This window comes from Chlamydomonas reinhardtii, chromosome 1, assembly GCF_000002595.2.
Source record: "Chlamydomonas reinhardtii strain CC-503 cw92 mt+ chromosome 1, whole genome shotgun sequence".
In the NCBI taxonomy this organism is placed as follows: Eukaryota; Viridiplantae; Chlorophyta; class Chlorophyceae; order Chlamydomonadales; family Chlamydomonadaceae; genus Chlamydomonas; species Chlamydomonas reinhardtii.
In genome coordinates this window covers 3,482,509-3,505,769 of record NC_057004.1, presented here as the reverse complement: position 1 = coordinate 3,505,769, position 23,261 = coordinate 3,482,509, and the positions used below count along the sequence as shown (strand labels likewise).

Below are 23,261 nucleotides of genomic sequence, written 5' to 3'. Positions count from 1 at the left end.
TTGCCTGGCGCACATTGAGTATTCAGTCAATATTACTTACGACATTGCCGCACAAGTTGTGCACATACCAGGCTCGAGTTTTGTTTCGCGCGACGGTTCGCCAACCCCGTCGCACCCATTGACAAATTTAAACCACTTACCTATTAATACCTAAGTAATCCTATCTTACTGACAAACAAAACGTCATGGCGGGCAAGTCGCCCGCTGCTGGCAATGCCGGCGGCGGCTCGGCCGCAAAAAAGGCCAAGAAGGCTGGTGCGAGCGACGGTAACAGCGGCGCAAAGCCCGTAGCGGCGGCCAAGGGCCGGCCGTCGGTGGGCAAACCCGCAAAAACCGCCCCCGCCAAGCAGCCCTCCGGCTCCGGCAAGCCCGCCGCGAAGGGCGCCGGCCCCGCCGCGGCGGCCAAGCCCAGCCGCAAGGCCCCCGCTGCCGCCGCCGTAGGCGCCGGCGGCCCCGCCAAGAAGCGCAAGCGTGGCCCTGCGTTCTGGGACAGCCTGCCGGGGTGGGAGGAGGTGGAGGTGGGCGAGGATTTCCTGCTGGGCGCGGAGGAGGGCGGTTTCGCAGGTCTGGAGGTGCTGGACGACCCGGCAGTGCTGGAGCAGTACATGCTGGAGGGGGGAGCAGGAGGCGGAGGAGAGGGCAGCGAGGGGGGCAGCGACGGTGAGGACGGCGGCTTGAGCGGCGGCAGCGGCGACGGCGACGGCGACGAGGACTGGGAGGGGTTCGACGCGCACTCTGATAAGAAGGCGGAGGGTGCGGCGAAGGAGGAGAAGAAGGAGAAGAAGGGCAAGGAGGCGGAGGCGGAGGACGCGGAGGCAGGGGATGACCCGGCGGCGGCGGCCGCGGCGGCGGAGGAGCGGAAGCAGAAGCAGAAGGAGCGCGCCAAAGCCAAGAAGGCGCGGCGGAAGGAGCGGCGTCTGGCGCGTCTGGCAGGCGGCGGCGGCGTGAGCGGCAGCGGCAGTGAGGGGGCCGACGAAGAGGATGAGGAGGACGGCGACGGCGGCGGTGCCAAGGCAGCCGCGCCTGCTGCCAAGCGCCAGAAGCAGGATGCCGCGGCGGCGGCAGCTGCGAAGAAGCAGGAGGCAGCGGCGCAGAAGCAGGCCAAGCAGGAGCAGCAAAAACAGGCCAAACAGGAGCAGCAGAAGCAGAGCAAGGAGGCTGCTAAGGCGCAGAAGGCTGCTGCCGCGGCCGCTGCTGACGAAGATGACGACGATGAGGATGAGGATGAGGATGAGGATGTTGACCTAGAGGACATGGATGAGGCTGCGCTGGCGGAGCTGCTGGGCGAGGACGACGAGGAGGATGGAGGGGGGGGAGAGGACGAGGGAGAGGACGAGGAGGGTGATGAGGGCGAGGAGGAGCAGGAGGATGAGGAGCTGCTGGCGGGGCTGCTGGGGCTGGAGTCCGGCAGCGGCGAGGGCGAGGAGGGCGAGGAGGGGGAGGGCGAGGAGGGCGAGGAGGAGGAGGACGAGGGCATGGAGGGCCTAACCGGCTCCGAGGAGCCAGGCACTGACGACGGCGGCGGCGGCGGCACGGAGGACGCCGACGAGGCGGAGGAGGACGCTCCTCAGCAGCAGCAGGAGGAGGAGGCGCCGGACATGTCGGCGTGGGAGGAGTTTGAGCTGGCGGGCGGCGTGTTGGCGGGGTTGGCGGCGCTGGGGTTCGCCAACCCCACGCCCATTCAGCGCGAGTGCCTGGGGCCCGCCATTCGCGCGCGCGCCGACATCATCGGCGCCGCGCAGACCGGCAGTGGCAAGACGCTGGCCTTCGGGCTGCCCATCCTGCACGTGCTAGCGGCGGAGCGCGCAGAGCGGGAGGCGGCGCGCGGCTGGGAGGAGCAGGAGGGGGGAGAGGAGGCGGGCGGCGCGGCGGGCGTGAGCGGCAGCGAGGACCCCTTCACGAGCGAGGGCGAGGATGATGAGCTGGGCACCGGCAGCGGCGCCGGCACGGAGGAGGGCGAGGAGGAGGAGGCGGCGGCAGCCGGCGGCGGCAAGGGCGGGGCGAAGGGGGGCGCCAAAGGCCTGAGCAAGGCGGAGCAGCGGCGGCTGAAAGCAAGGCAACGCATGCGCGCCAAGAAGCTGGCAGCCAAGAAGAAGCGCGCGGCGGCGCGGCAGCAGCAGCAGGGCAAGGGGCAGGCGCAGGGGCAGCAGTGGCCCAAGCCGGAGCCGGGGCCACTACGGGCGCTCATCCTGACGCCCACGCGTGAGCTGGCGATGCAGGTGCGGGGGCAGGGCAGGGGTGGAAACGGGGGTTGGAGGCGAGGGGAGGGGCGGGGGAGGGCGCGCGGGAGCCGACTGGAGGGGGGGCCGACTGGGTAGGAGAGAGGGCGGGATGACAGTGGTCGGGCTGGGCGATGTGGCGATGTGCCGCCAGTACGGCCAGCGGTGTCCTCCAGCTCACGTGGGGGCTGCGGCCATTGGAATGCGCTCCATAGCCGCGCTAGCCGCCCTCCAGCTCCCCTCACATACCGTCCGCATCCTTCCTGACTTGACCCGAACCGCCGAGCTGACCACGTATTACACACACTCCCCCTGTCTCTTTCTCCCTCTGCCTCTGTCTCTGCCTCGCTCCCGCCCGCAGGTGTGCAGCCACCTGCAGGCCATCGGGCGGCCCTGCGGCGTGCGCGTGCTGTCCATCGTGGGCGGCATCAGCGACGTGAAGCAGGCGCGGCAGCTGGCGGCGCGGCCGGCGGTCATCGTGGCCACGCCCGGCCGCCTGTGGGACCTCATGTGCAGGTGGGGTGCGTGCGCGCGTGTCTACAAGCGTGTGTGCATGTGTAATTGTGCATGCCCGCGAGGGCGTGTGCAGGATCGTGCGTGCGTGCGCGCGATCGTGTGTGCAATCGTGCATGCCCGCGAGTTATTCGCGTCTGATGCGTGCACGTGTGGGCGCACGTGTGTGGCCGTGTACGGGTCCGGGCCGCTACCAATCCATGGACGCCCGCCCCCTCCCTCCCCACCCCTCCCTCCTCTCCAACCCTCTTGCCTCACCTGCCTGCCCTCCCTCCCCACCCCCCAGGCCTCCCAGCACGGACCGCTACGGCCCTCTGGCTGCCGCGCACCTGGCGGACCTCAGCCGCCTGTCCTTCCTGGTGCTGGACGAGGCGGACCGCATGGTGGCGCAGGGGCTGTACAAGGTGGGGGGCAGGGAGGGATGGGGGAGGGAGGGAGGGAGAGGAGGGAGGGAGAGGAGGGAGGGAGGGAGGGAGAGAGGGAGGGAGGGAGGGCAGAAGAGGCGGGGTACGGCATGGGAGGGCGGGGGAGGCAGGGGGCGGGGTCCGTGGGAGTAGGGCCTGTGATGGTGCGTGCAGGAGGCGTGTGGAGGGGCGTCGTGTATGTTGGGGTGGGTGTTGGGGGGAGCGGGGGTCCATCCACCATTTGGTGGATGGAGGAAACAGGAAACAGAGGAGGGTGCATGGATGCATGGCCGTACACGGGCTCGAATGCCTCGCCTCCACCCATTTGAAGCCCCTACCAATCCCCCGCCACTCCTCCTGCCTCTCCCTCCTCTCAGTGCCCTCCTCCCTTCACTACTCTTATAAACTAATCATGAATGTAACTCCCCTTCTTCGCCCCGCAGGAGCTGACCTCCATTCTGGAGCTGCTGCCGCACCCCGCCAACAACAAGCAGGTGACTGAGGACGCCGAGTTCGCCGAGCTGCGGCAGCAGAAGGAGGCGGACAGGGCGGCGCGGAGGGCGGAGAAGGAGGCGGCGGCGGCGGCGCGCAAGGCGCAGCAGCAGCAGGGCGGCAGCGAGGAGGGCGAGGAGGAGGAGGAGGACGAGGACGAGGAGGAGGATGCGATGGAGACGGACGAGGGCGCGGAGGGTGAGGAGCACTCGGGCAGCGGCAGCGGTGCCGGCACGGAGGAGGGCGAGGAGGGCGAGGATGAGGAGCCGGAGGCCGTCGGCGACGCCGAAGGCGAGGCCGAAGGCGAGGCCGGTGATCAGTTAGACCAGCAGGATCAGGATCAGGATCAGCCCAAGAAGCGGAAGAAGCACCTGATGCAGACGTTTGTGTTCAGCGCTACGCTCACGCTGCCGCTGTTCCTGAAGAAGCGCGTCTCCAAGCGCGACCGCGGCGGCGGCGCGGGCGGCGGTGCGGCCACGCTAGAGAGCCTGATGGACCGCGTGCCCTTCCGCAAGTCACCGGCGCCGCGGGTGGTGGACCTCACGCCGCACAGCCGCCTGGCGGACCGGCTCACGGAGGCGTCGGTGAGGCTGGGCGGGCTGCGGCGCGGGGGGCTATGCGGGCTCGGGGGCCTATGAGGGCTGGGGGTTGGGGGCTGGCCGAGCTTGGGGCGTACTGGGGGCGGAAGGAGGCGGAGGCGGACCAAGGTGCGGCGGTGCGGTACTGGTTGGATACCCCAGGGCCCGTGCCCGGACCCGCCAGAACCTCAATGTCAGAACCTCAATGCCCCCCTCCTTTCATTTGCAACCCCCCCTCACATCCAACTTCTCCTGAAGCCCTTTACTCCTACCCACGACGCGCCTGCTGTACCACTGGCTCCATTTTGCTCCTTAATCAATCACACGCGTATCCCCAACCCCAATTCACTTCTGAATCATCATGATTGTGACCCCGTGATGTACCCCGCCCCCCGCCCCAGATCTCCTGCCTGGACGACGAGCGCGATGAGCTGTTGTACTACCTGCTGGCCGCGCACCCCGGCCGCACGCTGGTGTTCGCCAACGCCGTGTCGGCAGTGCGGCGGCTCGGCGCGCTGCTGGCGCTGCTGGGGCTGCCCGTGTACGCCCTGCACGCGCAGCAGCAGCAGCGGCAGCGCCTCAAGGTGTGTGTGGGGTGGGGGGGTGGGGGGGGGAGGGAGGGAGGGGAGGAGCGGGAGAGGGTACTATATGCAAGGGCGAGTGCGAGTGTGTGGTGCGGTTGCGTGGTGTGCTGTTGGCCATTGGTATTTGACATGCTTGCGCGTGTGGTTGCGCGTGTGCCTGTGCGTGTGCCTGTGCGTGTGCCTGTTCGCATGGACTTCCCTCACACTGCGCAGCTCATATTCCCATCCTTACCACCTCCTCTCTCCCCCCTCCCCCTCCTCCTCCCCCTGCTCCCCCTCCTCCTCCCCATGCTCTCCCCCCATCAGGCTCTGGACCGCTTCCGCGCCAACCCCAACGGCGTGCTGGTGGCCACCGACGTGGCGGCGCGCGGCCTGGACATCCCCAACGTGTCCACGGTGGTGCACTACCAGATCCCGCCCTCCGCAGACACCTACATCCACAGGTGCGGGGCGAGGCGAGGCAGTCAAGGGAATTGGGATGGTGGTCACGGGGTTGTATGCCCGAAGCCAACGAATGGGTGGTTCCGGTACTGGTGATTGGTTATGGGTGGTGGTGATGGTGGGTGATGTGGAGGGGTTTGCGGGTGCGTGTCGTGAGGCAGGGACATGAGCACCAGCAGCAAAGGCGACAGAGCTGGAGCGCGAGACGAGGCACTGCCAGTTCTGGTTTGCCCTGGGCTGCAACCACCCGCAACCGCCGACACAACCTCCACTTCCCCAACCTGCCCCCAACCTCCCCACAACCCCCCAAAACCCTTCTGCCCTCCCTGCCGCCAGGTGCGGCCGTACGGCTCGCGGCATCTCCTGCGACGGCATCGCCATCGCGCTGGTCACCCCGCGCGAGGCCGCGCGCTTCAGCGGCCTGTGCCGGCTGCTGGAGCGGCCCGGCCCGCCCGCCTCCTTCCCCGTGGACGCGTCGCTGCTGCCGGCGGTGCGGCAGCGGCTGCGGCTGGCGGCGCGGCTGGACGACATCGAGCGGGCGGAGCGCAAGCAGCGCGCGGAGGCGGCGTGGCGCAAGTCCAACGCGGCGGTGGGTTGGGGGGTGCGGGCGGGTGCAGATGGGTTAGGGGCTGGTGAGGTGTGGGGCGTTGGGGCTGTCGGCATGCGGTTTGGGCGAGGGTGAGCGCGGTGGGTGGAGTTCAGTGGCGTTGGGGTTTGGGGCTCTCCTCGCGCAGTGCAGGCAGATGCCTTCACTTCAGCCCGTTGGCAGTAGCACAACTTATGCGTATGCTGCCGTACTTGCCATCACTGCGCCCTTCACACCTGCCCGCCTGATGCCACCGCCGCCGCCGCCACTGCGCTCGTTGACTCCCGCCCTCACAGGCCATCGGCCTGGACGTCAGTGACGACGAGGAGGGCGGCAGCGGCAGTGACGACGACGGCGAGGGCGGCGGCCGGCGGATGCGCAACGGCCGGCAGTCGCAGACCAGCGCGCAGGCGGCGGCGCTGCGGCAGCAGCTGAGCGCAATGCTGGCGCAGCCGCTGGCTCCCAAGATGAGCCGCAGGTGCGAGGATATGGGGGTGGGGGTGGGGGGCATGCAGGGGGGATGTGTGTGTGTGTGTGCGTGCGTGTGTGTGTGTGTGTGTGGCTGTGTGTGTGTGTGTGTGTGTGTGTGTGTGTGTGTCTGTGTGTGTGTGTGTGTGGCTGTGTGGCTGTGTGGGATGGGTGCATGGTTGAGTACTGCTGATGTTGCAATCTAGGCAGCTGTACTGATGTCGTCCGTCCCACACACCCGCGCAGGTACTTCACGGGAGGGTTGGCGGCGGCGCTCGCCACGCGCACCAAGCAGCAGCCCGCCCCAGGCGGCGCTGCCGCGGCCAAGCCCAAATCCGGCGGCCCCGGCGCCGCCGCGCCGTCCGCCGCCGTGGCGGCGGTACCTCGCGCCGTGGCGCTGGCATCCAGGATGGCAGCGGGGCAGCAGGCCGCGGCCGCCGCCGCCGACGCCGCCAAGGCCCGCCAGGCCAAGCGTGCGAAGAAGAACGCCAGCAAGGCCGCCGCGGCCAAGGGCGGCGCGGGCGCGGGCGCGGGCGCGGGCGTCAGGGCGGGTCTGGCCAAGGCCAAGGGCAAGGCCAAGGTGGACACGCGGCTGCTCGTGAGCCGCAACCAGATGAAGAAGCAGAACCATCGCGGCATGGTGGTCATCCCGCAGGTGGGGGCGGTGGGGTCAAGGCGAGGGCGAGGACCAAAAGAGGCCAGGGGGAGGGGCGGGGGGGCTGGGGGGGTTGTAGATACCAGCCCAAACTTAACCAAACCCAATGCTGGGCTGGGGAGATGGAGGCGGCGATGGGGGGGGCAAGATGGGAGCTGGCTTGCAACGGCGTGTGTTTGCTCCAAGTCATGTGTGTGCCTGTGTGCGCTGAGTCACAGCCTCTGATGCCACTCCTGCCCCTTTGCTTGTCTCTCGCTCACCCCAATGGCGGCAGGCATTCGGACGCGACGCGGCGGCGCCCAACGCACTTGAAGCCCTGCGCACTCGCATGGCGGCCCTGGGCGCGGGCGGCGGCGCGACCGGCGCGGCGGCGGCGTTCGTGTCGGCGGGCGGCAAGGGCGCTGGCGGCAGGGGCGCCGGAGGCAAGGGCGGCGCTGGCGGCAAGGGTGGCGGTGGCGGTGGCGGCGCGGGTGCGGGCGGGCGGAAGCAGGGCAAGAAACAGTCGGCCAAGGGGCGCAAGGCGGCGAAGGGGCGCAAGGGGCGCAAATGAGTGACGCGCGAGTAAGGTGTGAGTGTGTGTCTTTGTCTAGATGTGCGGTGACGTAGGTCATCGCGTTGCTTGCTCGCTTCGGTGGATGGCGTGGGGTTGGGTGTGCAATGTGGTGTCCCGCAGGATGGCCGTGATCGTGGTTTGGCGCCCAGCGTACCCCACCCACAAGGAAGAACAACGGGGGCAAGCACAAGGCTGATCCAGGCTGAGCGGTATCGTGAGTTGTCCTGACCGCATGAGTCCATTCTGTACTGCTATTACTGGACAGCTCCCGCCAAAACTGTATGGATCCAGTTCCATCCAGAATCCCATCCTACAGTGCCCGGCTGTTTGCACGCCCGCGCGCTATTCGACCAAAGCATCGGGGGCCCTGCGTCAAACAGCTGTAACGGTGATAGCAAGTACGCTGCGCTCATCACAAAGAATGGCCAAGAATAACTTGAGCAGCCGGGCCAAGCAGCGGCAATTTTGGAAGCTCGCCCCCCAAGTGGTCAAGGCTAAGCAGCAGCGCGCACAGGCACAGGAAGCAGAGCAGCGCAAGCGGGAGACCGAGGCCGCCCAGGCAGCCGAAGCGGCAGCTGCCGAGCGAAAGCCGTCGTCACGGCCTTGCAGCAGCGGGTGGCAGCTCTCGAAGACGAGCTAGCAACCACAATTGCGCAGCGGGACGCTGCGTGGAAAGCCGCGCATGATACAGTTGCACTGATGAACACCGGCCTGTCGCACTTCGTGGAGGAGCAGCGACGCACGGCAGGCTCTTCCGCCGTGTTTTGACCTCGCCCTCCGCCAAGGTGAGGGTCGCCACACCTGCTTTCCGACCCACATTCGGTACAATAGCTGAGGGCAGACATGTCCGGCGTTTGACAACCCAAAGTTAGACGCCCCACAGTCTAAAACCGGTCGGGCACCTCCCGCCGCCGCAACATCTGTCCTTTGAACACAGGAGCACAAACAGGAGTGGTGCCAGCGACGGGCGGTGCCAGCGGCGGGAGGCTGCGGGAGGCGGCGGCAGGCCGTGTTTACGTGGCACGGCTTCCAGCAACGCGAGTCAGGACGGGCCCGAGCTGAGAGACCTCGGGCGCTCTGCTAACAAGCAGGGTAAAGCGGGCTGCGGCGTTCCTGACGACCCTGACCCGGGGGGTTGTGCGGCAGCAAGAGCATGTGCTGTGTGCTGTGTGTGCGCTGGGTACATGTATGTGTGTTCTGAGTATATGTGCATGTGCGTGAACGCCAGGGGTTGATGAGGCGCTTGCAGCCGCCTGTGCACCCGGTGCGTTGTTCCGGCGCAGATGTTTAAGAACTACAGCAACTCTGCTGCTGGACTTGGGATTGTGGCCGCTATGGCGACGGGACAGTATGGTGCGTCGCGATGCGGTGCGTCGCGGGGCATGAACCCCTGCGGGGCATGTTGGTGCGTGGGGCTTCTGCTGAAGCTGCAAGCAGCTGCGCTGAGCAGGAGGCTCCATGTATGATAAGAATGCGCAGGGAGATAAGGGAGGTATGCCATTTCATCCGTGTTACAGAGTTGGTTTGGGTCTGCGGCCATCGGATAAAAGCAATATGGTTGCCCTCGGCTGTTGCCGCCACTCCTCCTGCTCCATAGAACCGGGGCAGCTCTGTGTTTGCACGCGACAGCTCCCCTCCCCGGGGGCACAGCTCCCCGTCGGGCTCCTCCATGTGGCCTGTTTGGCGGGGCGGAAGGCAGCAGTGGGGTCAGCGCACGACTACAAGCAGCCTAAGCAAGAACACATCCAGGAAAACGCTGTGTGTCTGCCGACAGCCGGGGTCGAGCAGCGCGGATGACACAAGCGCTTGCCAGGGTGCGCAGCCCTCACCCGTGCCTCACCCTCCTCCCTGCTGGAGGCAGTGCGCTCCCATGGCTCCACGGCGCATGCGCTGGCGGCCATCGCCAAGCGCACGTGAAGAACGACAGGCCCCCGGCCAGCAGCGCCGCCGCCGCCAGCTCTTGAGCAGTCCAAACCGCTGTGTGCGCTGCTTTCCCGCCAGCTGCTCATCACTTGAGCTGCTGGGCCGGCTTTGCCTTCCCGCCCTTGCCCGCGCCCTCCTCCTTCGCCTTGTAGCTCGCCACCAGCCTGTCCGGGGAGGAAGACAGCAACATGAATGCATCTAGCAAGAGGAAACAGCCATGTGGGTCGGGCTGGACAGCATGTCCTTAAGCCTCAAAAGGCCATCCCTACGCCACTGTCTTCAACGATGATGCAGGCACCAGTGATCGGAGCTACTGGGTGGACGCAAAGCCCAGAGTGGACAGCACACAGCAGGAATAAATGGCCCCGCGAAGCGGCTCCACTCGACCCGAGGAGCACCTGCTGCAGCTGCAGGTACCCAGTCACCCAGCTGCACAGGCACGCGGGCACGCCGGCACGCACCTGTCCCAGTCCTCCTCATACTTGGCAAACTCGGCCGCCTCCCGCTCCATGTGCCGCTTGCGCTCATCCCGCTCCGCAAACAGCCGCGGCCGCAGCAGCAGCAGGTATACGGCGCCGCAGGCGATCAGCCACGCCTGCGGTGGAGGCAGGTCCGGCCCGTCAGGAAGAGGCAGTGCGGGGGCGTTCAGTGATGGCGACACACCTGGCCAAAGCACCACGCTTCAGGTACTATCCAGATGCGGGGTGCGGCCTGCCGAACGTGTGGGCAAGCAACGGCCATGTACATGGATCCACGCGACTGGACACGGCGTGGCCCGCCCCAACCGGGCTTCTCCATGCGCAGCAAAGAAGGGCATCGTAGCCTTTTGCCAGCCGCCCCACCCGGGCTTCTCCATGCCCAGCAAAGAAGGGCATCGTAGCCTTTTGCCAGCTGCTTACGCAACCCGCTCACCCGTAGCCAAGTAGGGTACCGGTTCGCCGGAGTCCCTTTGGCGTCGCCGTCGTCCCCACCGCCATCTGGCCCTGGCCCTGGCCCTGTGCCGCCGCCCCCTGAGCCACTGTTGCCACCGCCGCCACCACTGCGCCCATGGCCGCTGCTATGGCCGCCTCCTAGTAACCCAGCGTCTTCACGCCCTTCTGAACCGCCTCCACTGCTGTTGCTTGCAGCCGCACTGTGGGGCCTTGATCTCCTATTTTCACTCTCTGTGGGCTGCCGTGTCGCTGGTGTCGACACGGGCTCGCCAGACTGCTGGCGTGTTGCCGTTTGCTGGGGGCTGACGCCGGCAGCCTGGGATGGCTGGCTCCCAGGCCCTGCGCCGACGAATGGCGCCGAGCTGGCTTCGACGTGTGATGCTATTGAGGCGTGACGTAATGTTGAATGGCACAGACGCGTAAAGGAATTGGCGGTGTGAGCAGCAACTCCGGAATTCGGCGGGTCATGCCGACTGCAAGCGCGGGTGTGCGGATGCGGCAGCGTGCCGATACGCTGTAAAGCCCACATGGTATGTATTTATGTCCTATGTATTGACTGCGCAGGGTTGGCTGCTTGGCAAATGATTGACACTCGGCGCTGCATTGGCGTCGCCAAAGACCTTCCTTTCGTGCTTTCATAGGTACATTCCATAGCAGTCATATATGTGCCGCACAACCATGTACTCGGCGTGTTGAACCCCACTCTCCTTAAGCGCCATCAAAACTTGACGCGACACTCAGAGCGCCCAAATGCTTGGCCGCGTCCTACGCGGCGCCCTTGCGGGCACGTCGCAAAGCATAGCGCTATGCGAACAGCTACTACCCGCTAGGTACTTGTCGATGAGCGCGACTGGCAGCTCGTGTGCGCTCCCAACCGGCATAGAGACTAGCGGAGGTTTGCCTTTACAAGAAAATTCGGGTGATCTGGCTGCTGCCAGCAGCGCAGAGGCATCGGATGCGTGCCGGGCTGCAAGCCATGGGCTGGCCAGCACGTCCCTCCGCTGCTTGGCAACACGCGAAAACCACAGCTTTCCCGACGGCTGGGGCACACTCTGCAGCCAGGGCCTGGCCGCCAGCGGGTTGCAGCTGCAGCAGCGGAGAGGCTACGGCTACCAGCCGCCCAAGCCCCGGTTCCCTCTTCCGGACAGCATTGCTTCCATCGTTGAGGAGAAGACGCGGGAGCATCGGCGAAGCGCCCCGGCGCCGCCCCCCGCCCCCAAGCTGGAGCCGCGGCCCATGACCCCCACGTCGCTGCGCACGGGGTGCATAGCCACCAAGGCGGGCATGACGCAGGAGTGGGACGAGCACGGCGTGCGCGTGCCGCTGACGGTGCTGTGGGTTGACGAGTGCCAGGTGGGTGGGCGGCTGCGAGCGGGTGCGCGTGGGTGCGGGGCGGCGTGCGTGTGTGTAGGGGGAATGGTGCGTGTCTGTCGGTCGCGGGAGTCACTGGGCTGGTGCCAGCATCTACGCCGACAGTGACTTGCACGCCTGGGTGCAAATCGGCCGATTCTAGCGGGTAGTCGCCACAGCCGCAGGTTCCAGCGCGGCAATGCAGCCATTGTCACATGTTCTTTCATCTTCACACATACGGTACGATACCTTACGCACAGGCGCATGCGTCTCACACGGGCCCACTTATCTTTCGCGCACCCGCCGCACAGGTGGTGGGTCTGAAGACGCGGCCGGTGCACGGCTACAACGCGTTGATGCTGGGCAGCGGCTACAAGCGGCAGAAGTGCATGTCGCCCTCGGAGGCGGGCTTCTTCCTCAAGGTGCGAGGGCGGGGCCGGGGACCCGGGGTTGGGGCGGGTGGCGCGGCTCGGGTCAGCGCCATAGCGGCAGGCCGAGGTGTTGGTCGACATGGGTGGTGCACTGGTGCGATAGGCCGTTGCACTGGGTGCCAGCCTGCAACAGCACACCCCGAGCGGCCTGCCGGACCCGTATGTTCATGTATGCACGCACACGCCCCACGCGTTCCTGACACAAACACACACTCACGGACCTCCACCTCCACCTCTTCCTCCCACCGGCCCCTCAGGCTGGCGTGCCTTTCAAGAAGCTGGTTGCGGAGTGGCAGGTCAGCGAGGACGCCCTGGTGCCGGTGGGCACGGCCATTGGCGCGGCGCACTACGTGGCGGGGCAGCGCGTGGACGTGACGGGCTGGACCAAGTGGAAGGGGTTCCAGGTAAGGGGCGGGGGCGCTGGGGTGGGCGGGGAAAGCGGGAGTCTGTGGGGATGATGGGGGGCTGAAGGGGATAGGTGAGGGCTGCGGCTGGGACATGTAGGGGGGGGGTGTATACCAGCCCAAACTAAACAAAACCGGGAGAGGCCGCTGGACAAAGGTGGCGGCAGCGAGGAGGTAGCGAGGGAGTGGCGCGGCAAGGGAGCGGAGAGCTTGCTGTGAGCGCGAGGGGCAGTGTAGCTGCTGCGCCGTGCTCCCGCCGGCGGCCGCAGCACTAGCACAGCAAAGTGGCGCATCCTCTTGAGCGTCAGTGCTGACGACTTACCACCTCCCACCACGCCACGCCACGCCTTGCTCCTCGCTCGTCACCCGCAGGGTGTGATGCGGCGCTGGGGCTTCAAGGGCCTGCCCGCCTCGCACGGTGTGTCGCTGTCGCACCGCGCGCCGGGCTCCATCGGCAACCGGCAGGACCCGGGCAAGATCTGGAAGGGCAAGAAGCTGCCCGGCTGCATGGGCGACGAGCGCCGCACCGTGCACAACTGCCTGGTCTACAAGGTGCGGGCGGCGGCGCGGCACGACACAGCTTGGACCGCGGCGCGGGAGGTCTCAGCGTTTCAGGGGGCGTGAGGGTCGGGTTGAGCCCCGCTTTGGGGGGCTGCGGCGTGCGCACGGGTTGCCCTCCAATCCCATATCACCCAGCTTTGCCCACATCCCTCCCTCCCCAGTTGGGGCCTATCTGGTTGGGCTTGGGCATATACCGCAACCCTCCTCTTCCCCCTCGTCCCCTGCCCCGCCCCTTGCGCAGGTGGACGCCGCTCGCAACCTTGTGTACCTGCGCGGCCAGGTGCCGGGGCCCGTGGGCCGATCCGTGTTCCTACGCGACAGCCGCCTGGCCTCGCCCGCCCTGCGTGCCAGCTGGGGCCTGCCCTTCCCCACGCACGTGCCCTCTGCTGAGGAGCTCAAGGCCGCGCCCGCGCCCGGCGACGTGAGTGTGGTGCCCGCGCCCGACGGCCCCGGCGTGACGGCGTGGCGCAACCCCACGGACCCGTACCTCATGTACCGCGAGGAGACGGACTACATGCCCGTCAAGTGGAAGAAGGGCGAGTGAGGGGCGAGCGGGGGTAGGGGATGAGGGGGCGTGGTGGGTGGTGGACTGGTGGTTGGGCTGGCGCCGTGCAGGATGGTCAGGACGGGTGGCGATGTGGAGGCGGATCCGCGTTGGAGTATAGGCGAGGAGGTTGTCAGGGTGAGGAGCATCATGGCCTCCAGTGTAGGACTTGCGTGGCCTACAGGGTAGGATGTGCTGGTGGCGAGAAGTGGCCTCCTAGGGGCGTAACTGGCGATTGGGATGGGGCTGCCCTGGCCGGCAGTGCACGCACGGTCAGGCTCGCGCTGGCTTGCTTGAATTAAATGCGATATAGGAGGACGTGGTGTAAGGTGCATCGTGTGGCATATGGCCGGCCAAGGATTCGGGGGTGCGGAGAGGCGGCGCTGTGGGACTTGGCATGGGCGGCCAACCACCGTACGACAGCCTGGTGGGCACTGTTCGCTCCGCCATTTGCATTCTTTGCAGCCCGCCACTCCCTCCTCCTTAGCCTCCTCATAGACACCGTTGGACGCCTGCCGACACACCACGGCAAAGGCTCCACGGCTTTTAGAACTCCATTTTAGCAATTTCGCGCTACTTCCGACCCTCTCATTTTCACCACGACATTATCTCCTAGCGCTTTCACAAGCATTACTAAAAGGACCCAGCTACTATCGGGGCCTTTGCTTTGCTAGCGAGCGAGACCGCCATCCATCGCGACTTCGCGAAACCGCAGAAGATGTGGGCGACTCAGCGCGTATCCAGCGAGACTCAGTTTGAGCCACCTGGTGCATGCTCGCCCTACTGGGTCGGCGTGAACGCCATCTTCCTGCCGCTCATCCCCTACACCATCGCCACGGCGCTGCACGACACTCACGTCCACCTCGCCTTCATTCTGGGGACGGCATTCTCTGGAGGCATCATTCTATTTGGGCTGCTTTGCAGGCTCGCAGGAGGCTACCGAGTGAGTGGAGCGGGGGTGGGGCACCGGGTGGGGCGGGGAGAGGGGACACGGGCAAACTGGATCCAGGCCGGTGGAGCTGGCGGCACCTAGTGGGGTATGACACGGCGGGAGGCGAAGCAACAGCGACGCCCCACTGGGGGTTTGCCAAGCCAGCGTACAGAGGTCAAATGTACCCGGGACTTGACTTCCGTTAGTTCTGGCGGTTCCGGCATGACCTCACGCCCCGACCTCTTCGCCTTGCCCTCCTACAGTCATGGCCGTTCCTGTTCGAGATCCTCATGCTAATAGTCAACGCGGTGCTGTTGGGCATGAGCTACGCGGAGACACACGACATCATCAAGTACACGCCCTTCATCGCCAATTCAGTCTTTAGCGCGTTTGTCGTGGTGCGTGTAGCGGCGGGCTGGGCGTGTCGGGGCAGCTGCTGCTCCTTCGGAGTGGGGAGGGGGGTGCAGGCTGCCTGGCACACACACACACACACACACACACACACACACACACACACACACACACACACACACACACACACGCACACACACACACACACACGCACGCACGCACGCACGCACGCACGCACGCACGCACGCACGCACGCACGCACGCACACACACGCACACGCACGCACGCACGCACACACACGCACACACACGCACACACACACACACACACACACACACACACACACACACACGCCAGCTGCTGCTGCACTGCGCCCCCTGCGCCCGGACTCGCCTGCTCAACGCCGCACTCACCAGCCCGCCCACCTGGGCCCCCTGCTGATGCCCCTTTTTCCCTAACCCCTTGTCCGCCGCCCCCTCTGCCCACCCCCCCTCCCCCCACACATACAGGTGTCCATAGCCTTCCGTGTGCCCTTCACGCTGCAGTACGTACGGCAGTTCGTGCCGCGCGCCAGCGCCACACACGACCAGGTCACGCGCGCCGCCTACTACACCTCCGCCGCCTGGGCGGTGGCGTTCGTGGCCAACACGCTCATTTACCTGGTACCGCTCTGCGAGGGCAAGGACTGGCAGCACTCCAACGCGCTCAACCTGGTGTTCCGGATCATCCTGCCCGTCTTCTTCGCGCTGTTCGCGGCCATCTTCACCCGCATCTGGTGAGCGCCTGACTGACTAGGGCACCGGCCCGTGCGGCGTGCCCTCCTGCCGGCGTCTTGTAACCTGCTGCGGGCTGCCTGGCTCGGCGTTAGATAAGCCCAAGGGGAAGGGGCCTGGCTCTGTGTGTGCGTGTGCCGTGCTGTGCGTGGCATACAGCTTGGCGGCATTCCGGGCTAACAGCAGTGTGTCATAACTGCCATGTTAGGACGTGCTCAACCGAGCCCTGCCTGCCGCCTGCCTGATGAACCTCCCTCATTCCCTCCCATGCCGCACACGCCCTCGCTCGCGCTCGCTGCACACAGGCCGGTCAAGGTGCTGCAGATGCTGATCCAGTCCATCGGGTTCGACTCGGCGCCGCGTAAGGTCATGGTCAACCCGCTGGCATTCCCCGGCGGCTCGGGCGGCATGCCACCGCCGTTCCTAGGCAGTGGCGTGCCCTCCACCATGCCGCCGATGCAAATGCAGGTGCACGCAGTGGCGGTATGAGCGCGCCAGAGCTGCTCGCATGGGATACTCCTGAAGCATCGGAGCAGACATGGAACAGCATGTGCAGGTCATAAATTATATAGTCAGATCGGGTGGAGGCGACGCGTCACCCAAGCCAGGAGGCTGTAGGGGGCAGCGCACATCAGCGGCAACGGCAGCGGGCACACGGGACATGGTCACGTGGCCCGTTCCACGCTGCCACAGCGGCCCCCCACTACCGTACGATAGTCAAGCCCGAGGCGCTCGGACTGCACCCGTAACGCCCAAGGCGTCGCACGTGCGCCACCCCGGCGGCTTGTCGGCTGCGGTGTGGTCCCCTACGTGGCGGCGTCATACGTCCTCCGCCATAGGCTGTGACAGCACACCGGCCCGGTGCAGCAGCAGCAGCAGCAGCAGCAGCAGCAGCCGTGGTTTTGGAGCACGGGCAGCGTACCACTATCCACCCAGCAGCCATCCTCACCTTCGCAGGACAGGGGACAGCCGCTCCCCGCCGGACGCCCGCATCCCAGCGCAGCCTCCGCTCGCGGCCCGGGGCTCACTCCCCGCCCTGTCCCTTCCCTCCCAAGCCCCTCGTCCCTTCGCTGCAGTGCGAACTGCAGCCATGTGCGCCTGCGCCTGAAGGGGGGGGGTACAGCGTGGGGTTCCGGCCTGGAGGCTGCAGAGGCCAGCCAGCGAGTCTGCGCGTGGCCCGCTGTGGCCGCTGCACGGCATACGAGTCGGTCGTACTCTCGGTGAATCTCTTGTGCTGTTTGTGGCGTGGATGCACGGCGCGGACTGAGCTAGCCGTGCCAGTAGCCTGATGGATGCTTGATGCGCAGTGTTGCGCTTCTAGACCTCCGAAGGGTCCTGCCAGGGGCTTGCAAAGGATGGACTTTGGGCTCAGCCCGGGGAAGCCACAGGAGCTTCGGGCTGGCTGTTAAGCCGAGATGCGCACAACCTGGTCACTTCATGTAACACGGTCTTACAGCATTGTCTCGGAGCACCCCTCACAGCATCGTCTCGGAGTCCTCGTGCCGGCCCCGGCCTTTCACGCGGGCCCAGCATCCGCCCCCCTGCAACGTGATCCAGCACCTTGCCCAGCATCGTCTCGAACGACTGACAGGCTGGGAACGGAATTCCGCTCAGTAAGCGTGTCTAAGCCATGGCATGCGGGGATTAAGCTTCGTCGGACTTGATTACATACGTACAGCGTCAGTACCGTCCAAGCACATAACAGGTCAGAAGCATGAATCATGCACGCTTGCATTACCGTACTGATACAACCTCTTCGAGCTCAGATGTATAAATGCCAGCCTTCAGTCTGCTCCGACCGTACCGTTCAAGTTCGTTCCATAAACTCTTTCGCGTGAACACCTTGCGACCCACGCCCCAACCCCTGTATCCCGCAATGTACGCTGCGCCTCACGCCACAAGCGATATCCGTCTGCCTGCATGTTGGTGGTCCCGGTTGTCCTCCCTTGCGAAGGGCAGCATCCATAGTTGAACCAACCAAAACGTTGCCAACATGCAAACCCAGACCTATGTCCCACAGTCAGTACTAAAGAGACGACAGCAACAGTCCATTGTCACCATGTATCAAAATGATGTCCTCTGTACGGTATGTGTCGGTCGGTAGACGTGTCCGTGCGGTCATCAGATCAGCCCACATGTGACACAGCCATGCTTCAGGTGCGTGTCATGGCGCAATGATCCCCACAAGTGCACTTATGCATCGCAGTTCCATGCCGTTGTTCCGCCACTCAGCAGCTCTTAGCGGCAGTCCTCATACGAAACCCATCATGCTTACCTAGCCTTCATCCGCCGTGTGTCGTGCCAAGGCATGGAGTGTACGCCCGCCAATGCCTGAAGACAACCGCAGCGTTCCTGCACCGGCTTTTGCGCTGGCGTGCGTGCGCAGGCATTCATTACCACCATGCTCCAGCCCATGTGGCATGTCCTAGTAAATCGCGCCGCCGCACGCAGCCCCGCACGCACCACAGCCTCACCCCGTCCCTGCTACACCCCACCACCCTTCTTTAAACACGCCTCACGCGCCTTACACCTTGATCGCCTTCGGCGGGTCCTTGCCTGCTGCGCGCGCCTCCTCCTCCTCCTCCGACTCGGGGTCGAGCTGGCGCGGGCCGTCGCCGTCCCCGTCGGCCCGCTCGCTCTTGCCGCCCACCCAGCCGAATAGGGACCGCCGGCCGTTCGTGTCCACCGCCTCGTGCCCGTGCTCGCCGTCCCCCTCCAGCTGGTCGCCGTGCGCCCGGCTGTGCTCCTGGACCACCTGCGTGCGTATGTGCGTGCGTGCGGCGTTACAGCAGCGCCACAGGATAGAGGACGCTGCAGCGGGCCATAGGAGCACCGCCAGGCCTGCTGCGCAGGGCCTCGCGTCCAGGAGCCCCTGTGCTGGCGACATCGGTTGCCCACCAATCCTCCTCCGCCCCGGGCTGGCACGGCACGATGGTGGGGCCTACTCGACATCCCATCCCATCCCATCCCATCCCATCCCATCCCATCCCGTCCCAACCCCGCGCACCCTCCCCCGTGCGCACCTCACGCAGCGCCCTCAGGTCCGACAGCAGCAGCCCGGCGTGTCCCGCGATGAAGCCGCCGTCCAGCGCCCAGCCCGCCATCTCCTTGTGCAGGCCGTGCAGCTTGTCCAGCTTCTCAGTCACGTCCTTGCTCACCAGCCGCCCCGACACGTGCAGCAACGCCTGGCGGATGGACGAGGGTGATAATAGGATACTCAAACACAGTGTTGACCTCGAGTTGGGAGCAGCAATTAGGAATGGCACGTACGGCGCGCTACAGCCAAACCGGTGCGCTCTTGTTCACATGAACGCCAGGGAAGATGCGTACGGTAGTGTGTCGGCGTGGCAGTCAACCATCCCAGACGTCCACGCATAATAGGTCGACGCTTGCCAGCCCTCCAAGCAAACATGTACCCTGCCAGGACCCAACGGCCTGCAGCCACCCGCACCTGCAGCTCGGCGTGCTGCGCCCGCGCCGACTCCACGCGCTTCTGCAGTGACGCGGCCACACCGCGCAGCTGTGCCAGCCGCACCTCATCCGGCGCCCCTTGCCCCTGGCCCTGCTGCCCGCCGCCGCCGGGGCCGTGCGCGCTGCCACCTGCCCCGCCGTTGCCGCTGCCTCGCCGGGTGTTAATGGCCTCCAGCTCGAACTGCAGTCCGGCCAGGTCGTCCACCAGGGCCTTGAGGCCGTCGGCGCCCGGCTGGCCCACAGCACCGCCGCCGCGGGTGCCGTCTTCCAGCGCGCACTGCGGTACAGATAGGCGCGCGTTGTCAGGTGTGGGCATGGGTGCAGTGGTCGCGCAAGTGGCGGCATCCAAGAGAAAGACCACAGATGAGAAAGAAGAGCACGAGCGTGCGCGGCGCGCTGGAAGCCAGGCACCGGCAAGAATGCCATCTACAGTCCCGCAGCGGCGATCTGTTTTCCTATCCACCGACCTTGACGCGGTTTATGATGTCAATGAGGTCGTCCATGGCCGCGCAGTGTTTCGTGGCGGTGCCGCGCAGCTTGATGAAGTTGCTCCAGGCCACGCCGCTGCGCTCAATGCCGTCGCGGATATGTGTGTAGCGGCCCCACATGTTGGAGAAGTTGCCGCCGATCTGTTTGGGGATATTCATTTCGCATCAAGGTGTGTGTTGCAATGAGCGCACCGGCATTGCGATGCCATTCGTCACCGGCCATGTCCCTTTCAACCCATGCACTCTCAACCCTAGCATGTTCAACCCTTCGTCGCTGCCCCTGGCAGTCCCTCCTCCCCACCTCTCCTGTTCCCTGTTTGCTCCCGCTCCCCCGCACGCACCACGCTGATGGGCAGCGATAGCGTCACCATGCACAACAGCATGAACACGCCCGCGATGAAGCGGCCCCAGGCCGACACGGGATAGAAGTCGCCGTAGCCGGTGGTGGTCAGTGTCACCTGGGGTTGCGGGGGGACCGCGATGGCAGGCGGTCAGGGTTAAAGGAGGGTGGTGGATAAGAGGTGCAGCGCATAGGTCCTGGCAGCTGCCAGGGCTACGCGGTCAGGGAGCACACGCTTGGCCTCCCGCACAACCAACCGCGTGCCAGGCCGTGTGCCCGCCCCATGTGCCCCTCCTGCCCGGTGAAGCGGCGCTCTTACGTGCATGTAGTAGATGGTGAGCGGTATGGAGTCGAACCAGGACCCCTCCACCAGCGCCTGCTCCACAAAGTAGATGATGGTGGCCGACACCACCAGCAGCACCAGCAGCAGGAACACCTGGGGGCAAAGGCGGGAGCGATCCAGGCATGACGAGGTAGTGGTGATGACAAAGAGGCGCACCAACGGGCTGTCGGGATGACTTGGCAAGGCGGAAGGTCAACGGTCCATCCCATTGAGCGGCAGGAGCAATCGATCACGGCGAGTAAGCTAGCCCCAGACCGAGGCAGGCGCCTGACACGTCAACCTTTGCGCGCGTGCAGCGAGTGTACCCCATCCCCTCCATCCCTCCCTCCCTGCTTTCCTCCACACACACGCCCGCCCTGCTAGTCCGCCCGCCCCTACCAGCATGCCCAGCACGTCGCCACTGGCCACCAGCGCGTCCACCACCACCTGCAGGTTGCGGAACCTGCGCGGCGAAGATCCGGAGCGGAGGCAGAGGGAGGGAAGAGACAGGCAGCAGGTCAGGGAAATGCCAAGAGCGTGGACGCCCCGACCACAACAAGCACGGTGCGCGCCACCACCGGAGCCGCGCACACGCCAAGGCGCACCGCCAACGCCCACGCCCCCGGCACCGCGCACCGCGCACCTGGTGGAGGCGCGCATGAGGCGCAGCACACGCAGCAGGCGCAGCACCCGGATGATGCGCGTCTGGGAGGCAGCTGCGCCGCGGGGAGAGAGGGGAGGACAGCACGGATGCGCGAAGCATCAGGTCAGGAGCAGGATCCTCGCCAACAGCGACCCATCGCTTTCAGTTACAGGTAGCGTGTCACGCCGCGCAGCCCCTTCACTAGGCGCGGTCATCATGACCAGTTCATCAGTGCCTAGGCACCCCAAGCCCCGCTCCCTGCCCTATCTCCGCACCCAGCTGCCTCCACCAAAGGTTGGTCCGCCTCACCCTGGTTTCCTGCGTCCGGCCCCACGATCATGAGCTCGAGGTAGAAGGGCGCGATGGCGAAGAAGTCGATCCAGTTCATTGCGTTGAGCCAGAAGTGCGTCAGGCTGCTGCACGTCACCAGCCGCGCCACGAACTCCACCGTGAAGATACCCAGGCACACGTAGTCCACGATGCTGCACGGGGGGGAGAGGCGAGGAGGAGGGGGTTAACTCTGAACCAATCCCATAGGGAAACAGTAGCGCTGCGAGGAGAAGCTGCAGGAAAAAGGGGTCGAGGACGGGAAGCAGGAGGAAGGAGAGGAGGACGAGGAGGTTGAGGCGGCTCGGCGTGGGGAGGGGGTTGCAACGACAAGACGCCGCAGGGGAGCGCTGGGGACTTACAAAGCGGGAGGGAGGCAGGCGGGAATGGCAGGCAGAGGCCCCCAAGACAATCAGCGCAGCCATCAATACGGCCTCAGCGTGTGGCTGGTTGCCCATGGGCAATGACTGTATGTGCATTTTCACCCCAAACCCAACTCCTCCTCCCGGCCCATAAACTACTGCTCGAACTCCCGGAAACTCCCTCGACGCCGCGCCGTCACTCACACAAGCCGGTCGTACAGCGGCGTGTTCTCCCAGCGCGGCACACTCTCAATGCAGAACACAGCCGTGTTCAGCAGGATGACAAGCATGACGAAGATGCCGAACGTGAATGCGACTGCGTTGTACTCGGGGTGCGAGAGCGTCAGGTATATCTTGGCCCGAAGCGGCGATGCGCGATACCGCGCCAGCGCGTGCTTGCAGGGGCGGTACAAAGACGCGAATATGTTGGGCGGCGGGTCGTTGTGGTGGTGGTCCGGGCGCAATTGCGGCTGCGATGCTGTCCTGCCTGCGGAAGCGCTGTATGGGCTGCCGGCGGCATCGGAAGCGCCGCCGGCGCTGCCGCCCGCCGTGGACATGCGGCGGTGCCCCGATGCCGAGGCCTCTGCCTCCTTGGCCGCCTGTTTCTGCAACTCCGCCTCTTGCTGCATCATGCGTATGTCATTCTTGAAGTACTTTGAGTACTCAGGCGCGCCAGCTGCGGTTATTCGGGGCGGAGGCGGACAGACTAACGTCAGACGTGCGGGGTCATGTGGCGTGGCGTGGCGAGCGACCCGATTTTCCCCACCCTGTCCTATACTGGCGCGGACCGTGTCGACAAGTCCTCACTCACACATTAGGTGCTGCATGAAGATGGATCGCATCAACCTGGCCACGTCGTCGGAGGCCGGGTCGGGCACGGAGCCCTGAGCTGCGGTAATGCGCTCTTGCAGTAGCGCCCACTGTGACGGACCGGTACTCGCCACCTCTGAGGCAGTCCTAGCATGCACGATGCCGAAACCTCCACCACTGCTGCCATATCCTCCTCCACCGCCGGGGCCTTTGGCAAGGCCCTCGCCGCGGGCCTCGCGGGCCGCGCCGATTTCGCGCATTCGCCCTGAGTCCTCATCAAAATTTTGCTCTTGTGCACGGGTTGCAGCGATAATGGCGTTCGTGAGCGCCATCTTTGGGAGCTGCTCTAAGAAAGTGTCACCGAGTTCAGCTCGGTCAACGCCCAGTCGTTGATGTGTCTACCATTTAGATGCTATACCTAATATTTGACGGGTCTTTTACGGCTAGCTGTCAAAGAAGCTCGACGGTCCAGGACGGTCTGACCTCTGGGTTTATGAGGTATCGCTCTTAAGGCAGCCCCTGTGCAAGCTGACCAAATTGCTATGGTGCCAACATTAAGTATGTAGAGCGTTTCTGCGTCGCTTGACGACTACTATTGACTCGAGGGGCGGTTTCGCTGAGCACCCAGAAACAGGTATGAAGATCAACAATTGCCACACAGTTGTCTCTCGCATGTCTTCTTCCTTCGCACGCTAGAGGTGGGCGCGGGTCGGGTTTACCCTGACATGCCCGACCCGCCCCCCCGCCCGCTTCGCCCGCGCCCCAGCGTACGGTACACGTGTCCGTGCGAGGTCCCCTCTTTCGG

The 23,261-nt window shown here is 65.6% G+C and overlaps 5 protein-coding genes across 6 annotated transcripts; 3 read left to right on the top strand and 2 right to left on the bottom strand.

The window, feature by feature from the left end:
* Positions 1–43: 43 nt before the first annotated feature.
* On the top strand, positions 44–8,989 carry CHLRE_01g022350v5 (uncharacterized protein). Its single transcript, XM_043058494.1, has 11 exons — positions 44–2,219; positions 2,581–2,735; positions 3,019–3,136; positions 3,580–4,212; positions 4,608–4,790; positions 5,097–5,233; positions 5,568–5,820; positions 6,114–6,295; positions 6,532–6,940; positions 7,215–8,278; positions 8,431–8,989. The coding sequence occupies exons 1-10, from the start codon at positions 186–188 to the stop codon at positions 7,488–7,490; spliced, it is 4,380 nt and encodes a 1,459-aa protein (XP_042928408.1). The 5' UTR covers positions 44–185; the 3' UTR covers positions 7,491–8,278; positions 8,431–8,989.
* Positions 8,990–8,992: 3 nt separating this feature from the next.
* Positions 8,993–10,913, bottom strand: CHLRE_01g022283v5 (uncharacterized protein). 2 transcript variants are annotated; one of them, XM_043058492.1, is made up of 4 exons: positions 10,329–10,913; positions 9,878–10,011; positions 9,323–9,580; positions 8,993–9,169 (listed from the first exon to the last, which is right to left on the bottom strand). In XM_043058492.1, the coding sequence occupies exons 1-3, from the start codon at positions 10,875–10,877 to the stop codon at positions 9,502–9,504; spliced, it is 762 nt and encodes a 253-aa protein (XP_042928407.1). In that variant the 5' UTR covers positions 10,878–10,913; the 3' UTR covers positions 8,993–9,169; positions 9,323–9,501. The 2 variants fall into 2 exon arrangements, with proteins under 2 accessions (XP_042928407.1, XP_042928406.1); XM_043058493.1 differs by having other exon boundaries at positions 9,334–9,580.
* A 91-nt stretch (positions 10,914–11,004) lies between these two features.
* On the top strand, positions 11,005–14,116 carry CHLRE_01g022250v5 (uncharacterized protein). Its single transcript, XM_001689913.2, has 5 exons — positions 11,005–11,701; positions 12,010–12,120; positions 12,387–12,533; positions 12,906–13,085; positions 13,336–14,116. The coding sequence occupies exons 1-5, from the start codon at positions 11,189–11,191 to the stop codon at positions 13,636–13,638; spliced, it is 1,254 nt and encodes a 417-aa protein (XP_001689965.2). The 5' UTR covers positions 11,005–11,188; the 3' UTR covers positions 13,639–14,116.
* Positions 14,117–14,203: 87 nt separating this feature from the next.
* Positions 14,204–17,148, top strand: CHLRE_01g022200v5 (uncharacterized protein). The gene is made up of 4 exons (XM_001689912.2): positions 14,204–14,581; positions 14,833–14,967; positions 15,430–15,695; positions 15,999–17,148. The coding sequence occupies exons 1-4, from the start codon at positions 14,357–14,359 to the stop codon at positions 16,180–16,182; spliced, it is 810 nt and encodes a 269-aa protein (XP_001689964.2). The 5' UTR covers positions 14,204–14,356; the 3' UTR covers positions 16,183–17,148.
* A 197-nt stretch (positions 17,149–17,345) lies between these two features.
* Positions 17,346–23,091, bottom strand: CHLRE_01g022150v5 (uncharacterized protein). Its single transcript, XM_001689471.2, has 11 exons — positions 22,458–23,091; positions 21,851–22,322; positions 21,267–21,439; positions 20,958–21,030; positions 20,714–20,777; positions 20,312–20,428; positions 19,994–20,110; positions 19,632–19,793; positions 19,145–19,441; positions 18,717–18,878; positions 17,346–18,448 (listed from the first exon to the last, which is right to left on the bottom strand). Exons 1-11 carry the CDS (start codon positions 22,786–22,788, stop codon positions 18,218–18,220), a joined length of 2,199 nt encoding a protein of 732 aa, XP_001689523.1. The 5' UTR covers positions 22,789–23,091; the 3' UTR covers positions 17,346–18,217.
* Positions 23,092–23,261: the final 170 nt, after the last annotated feature.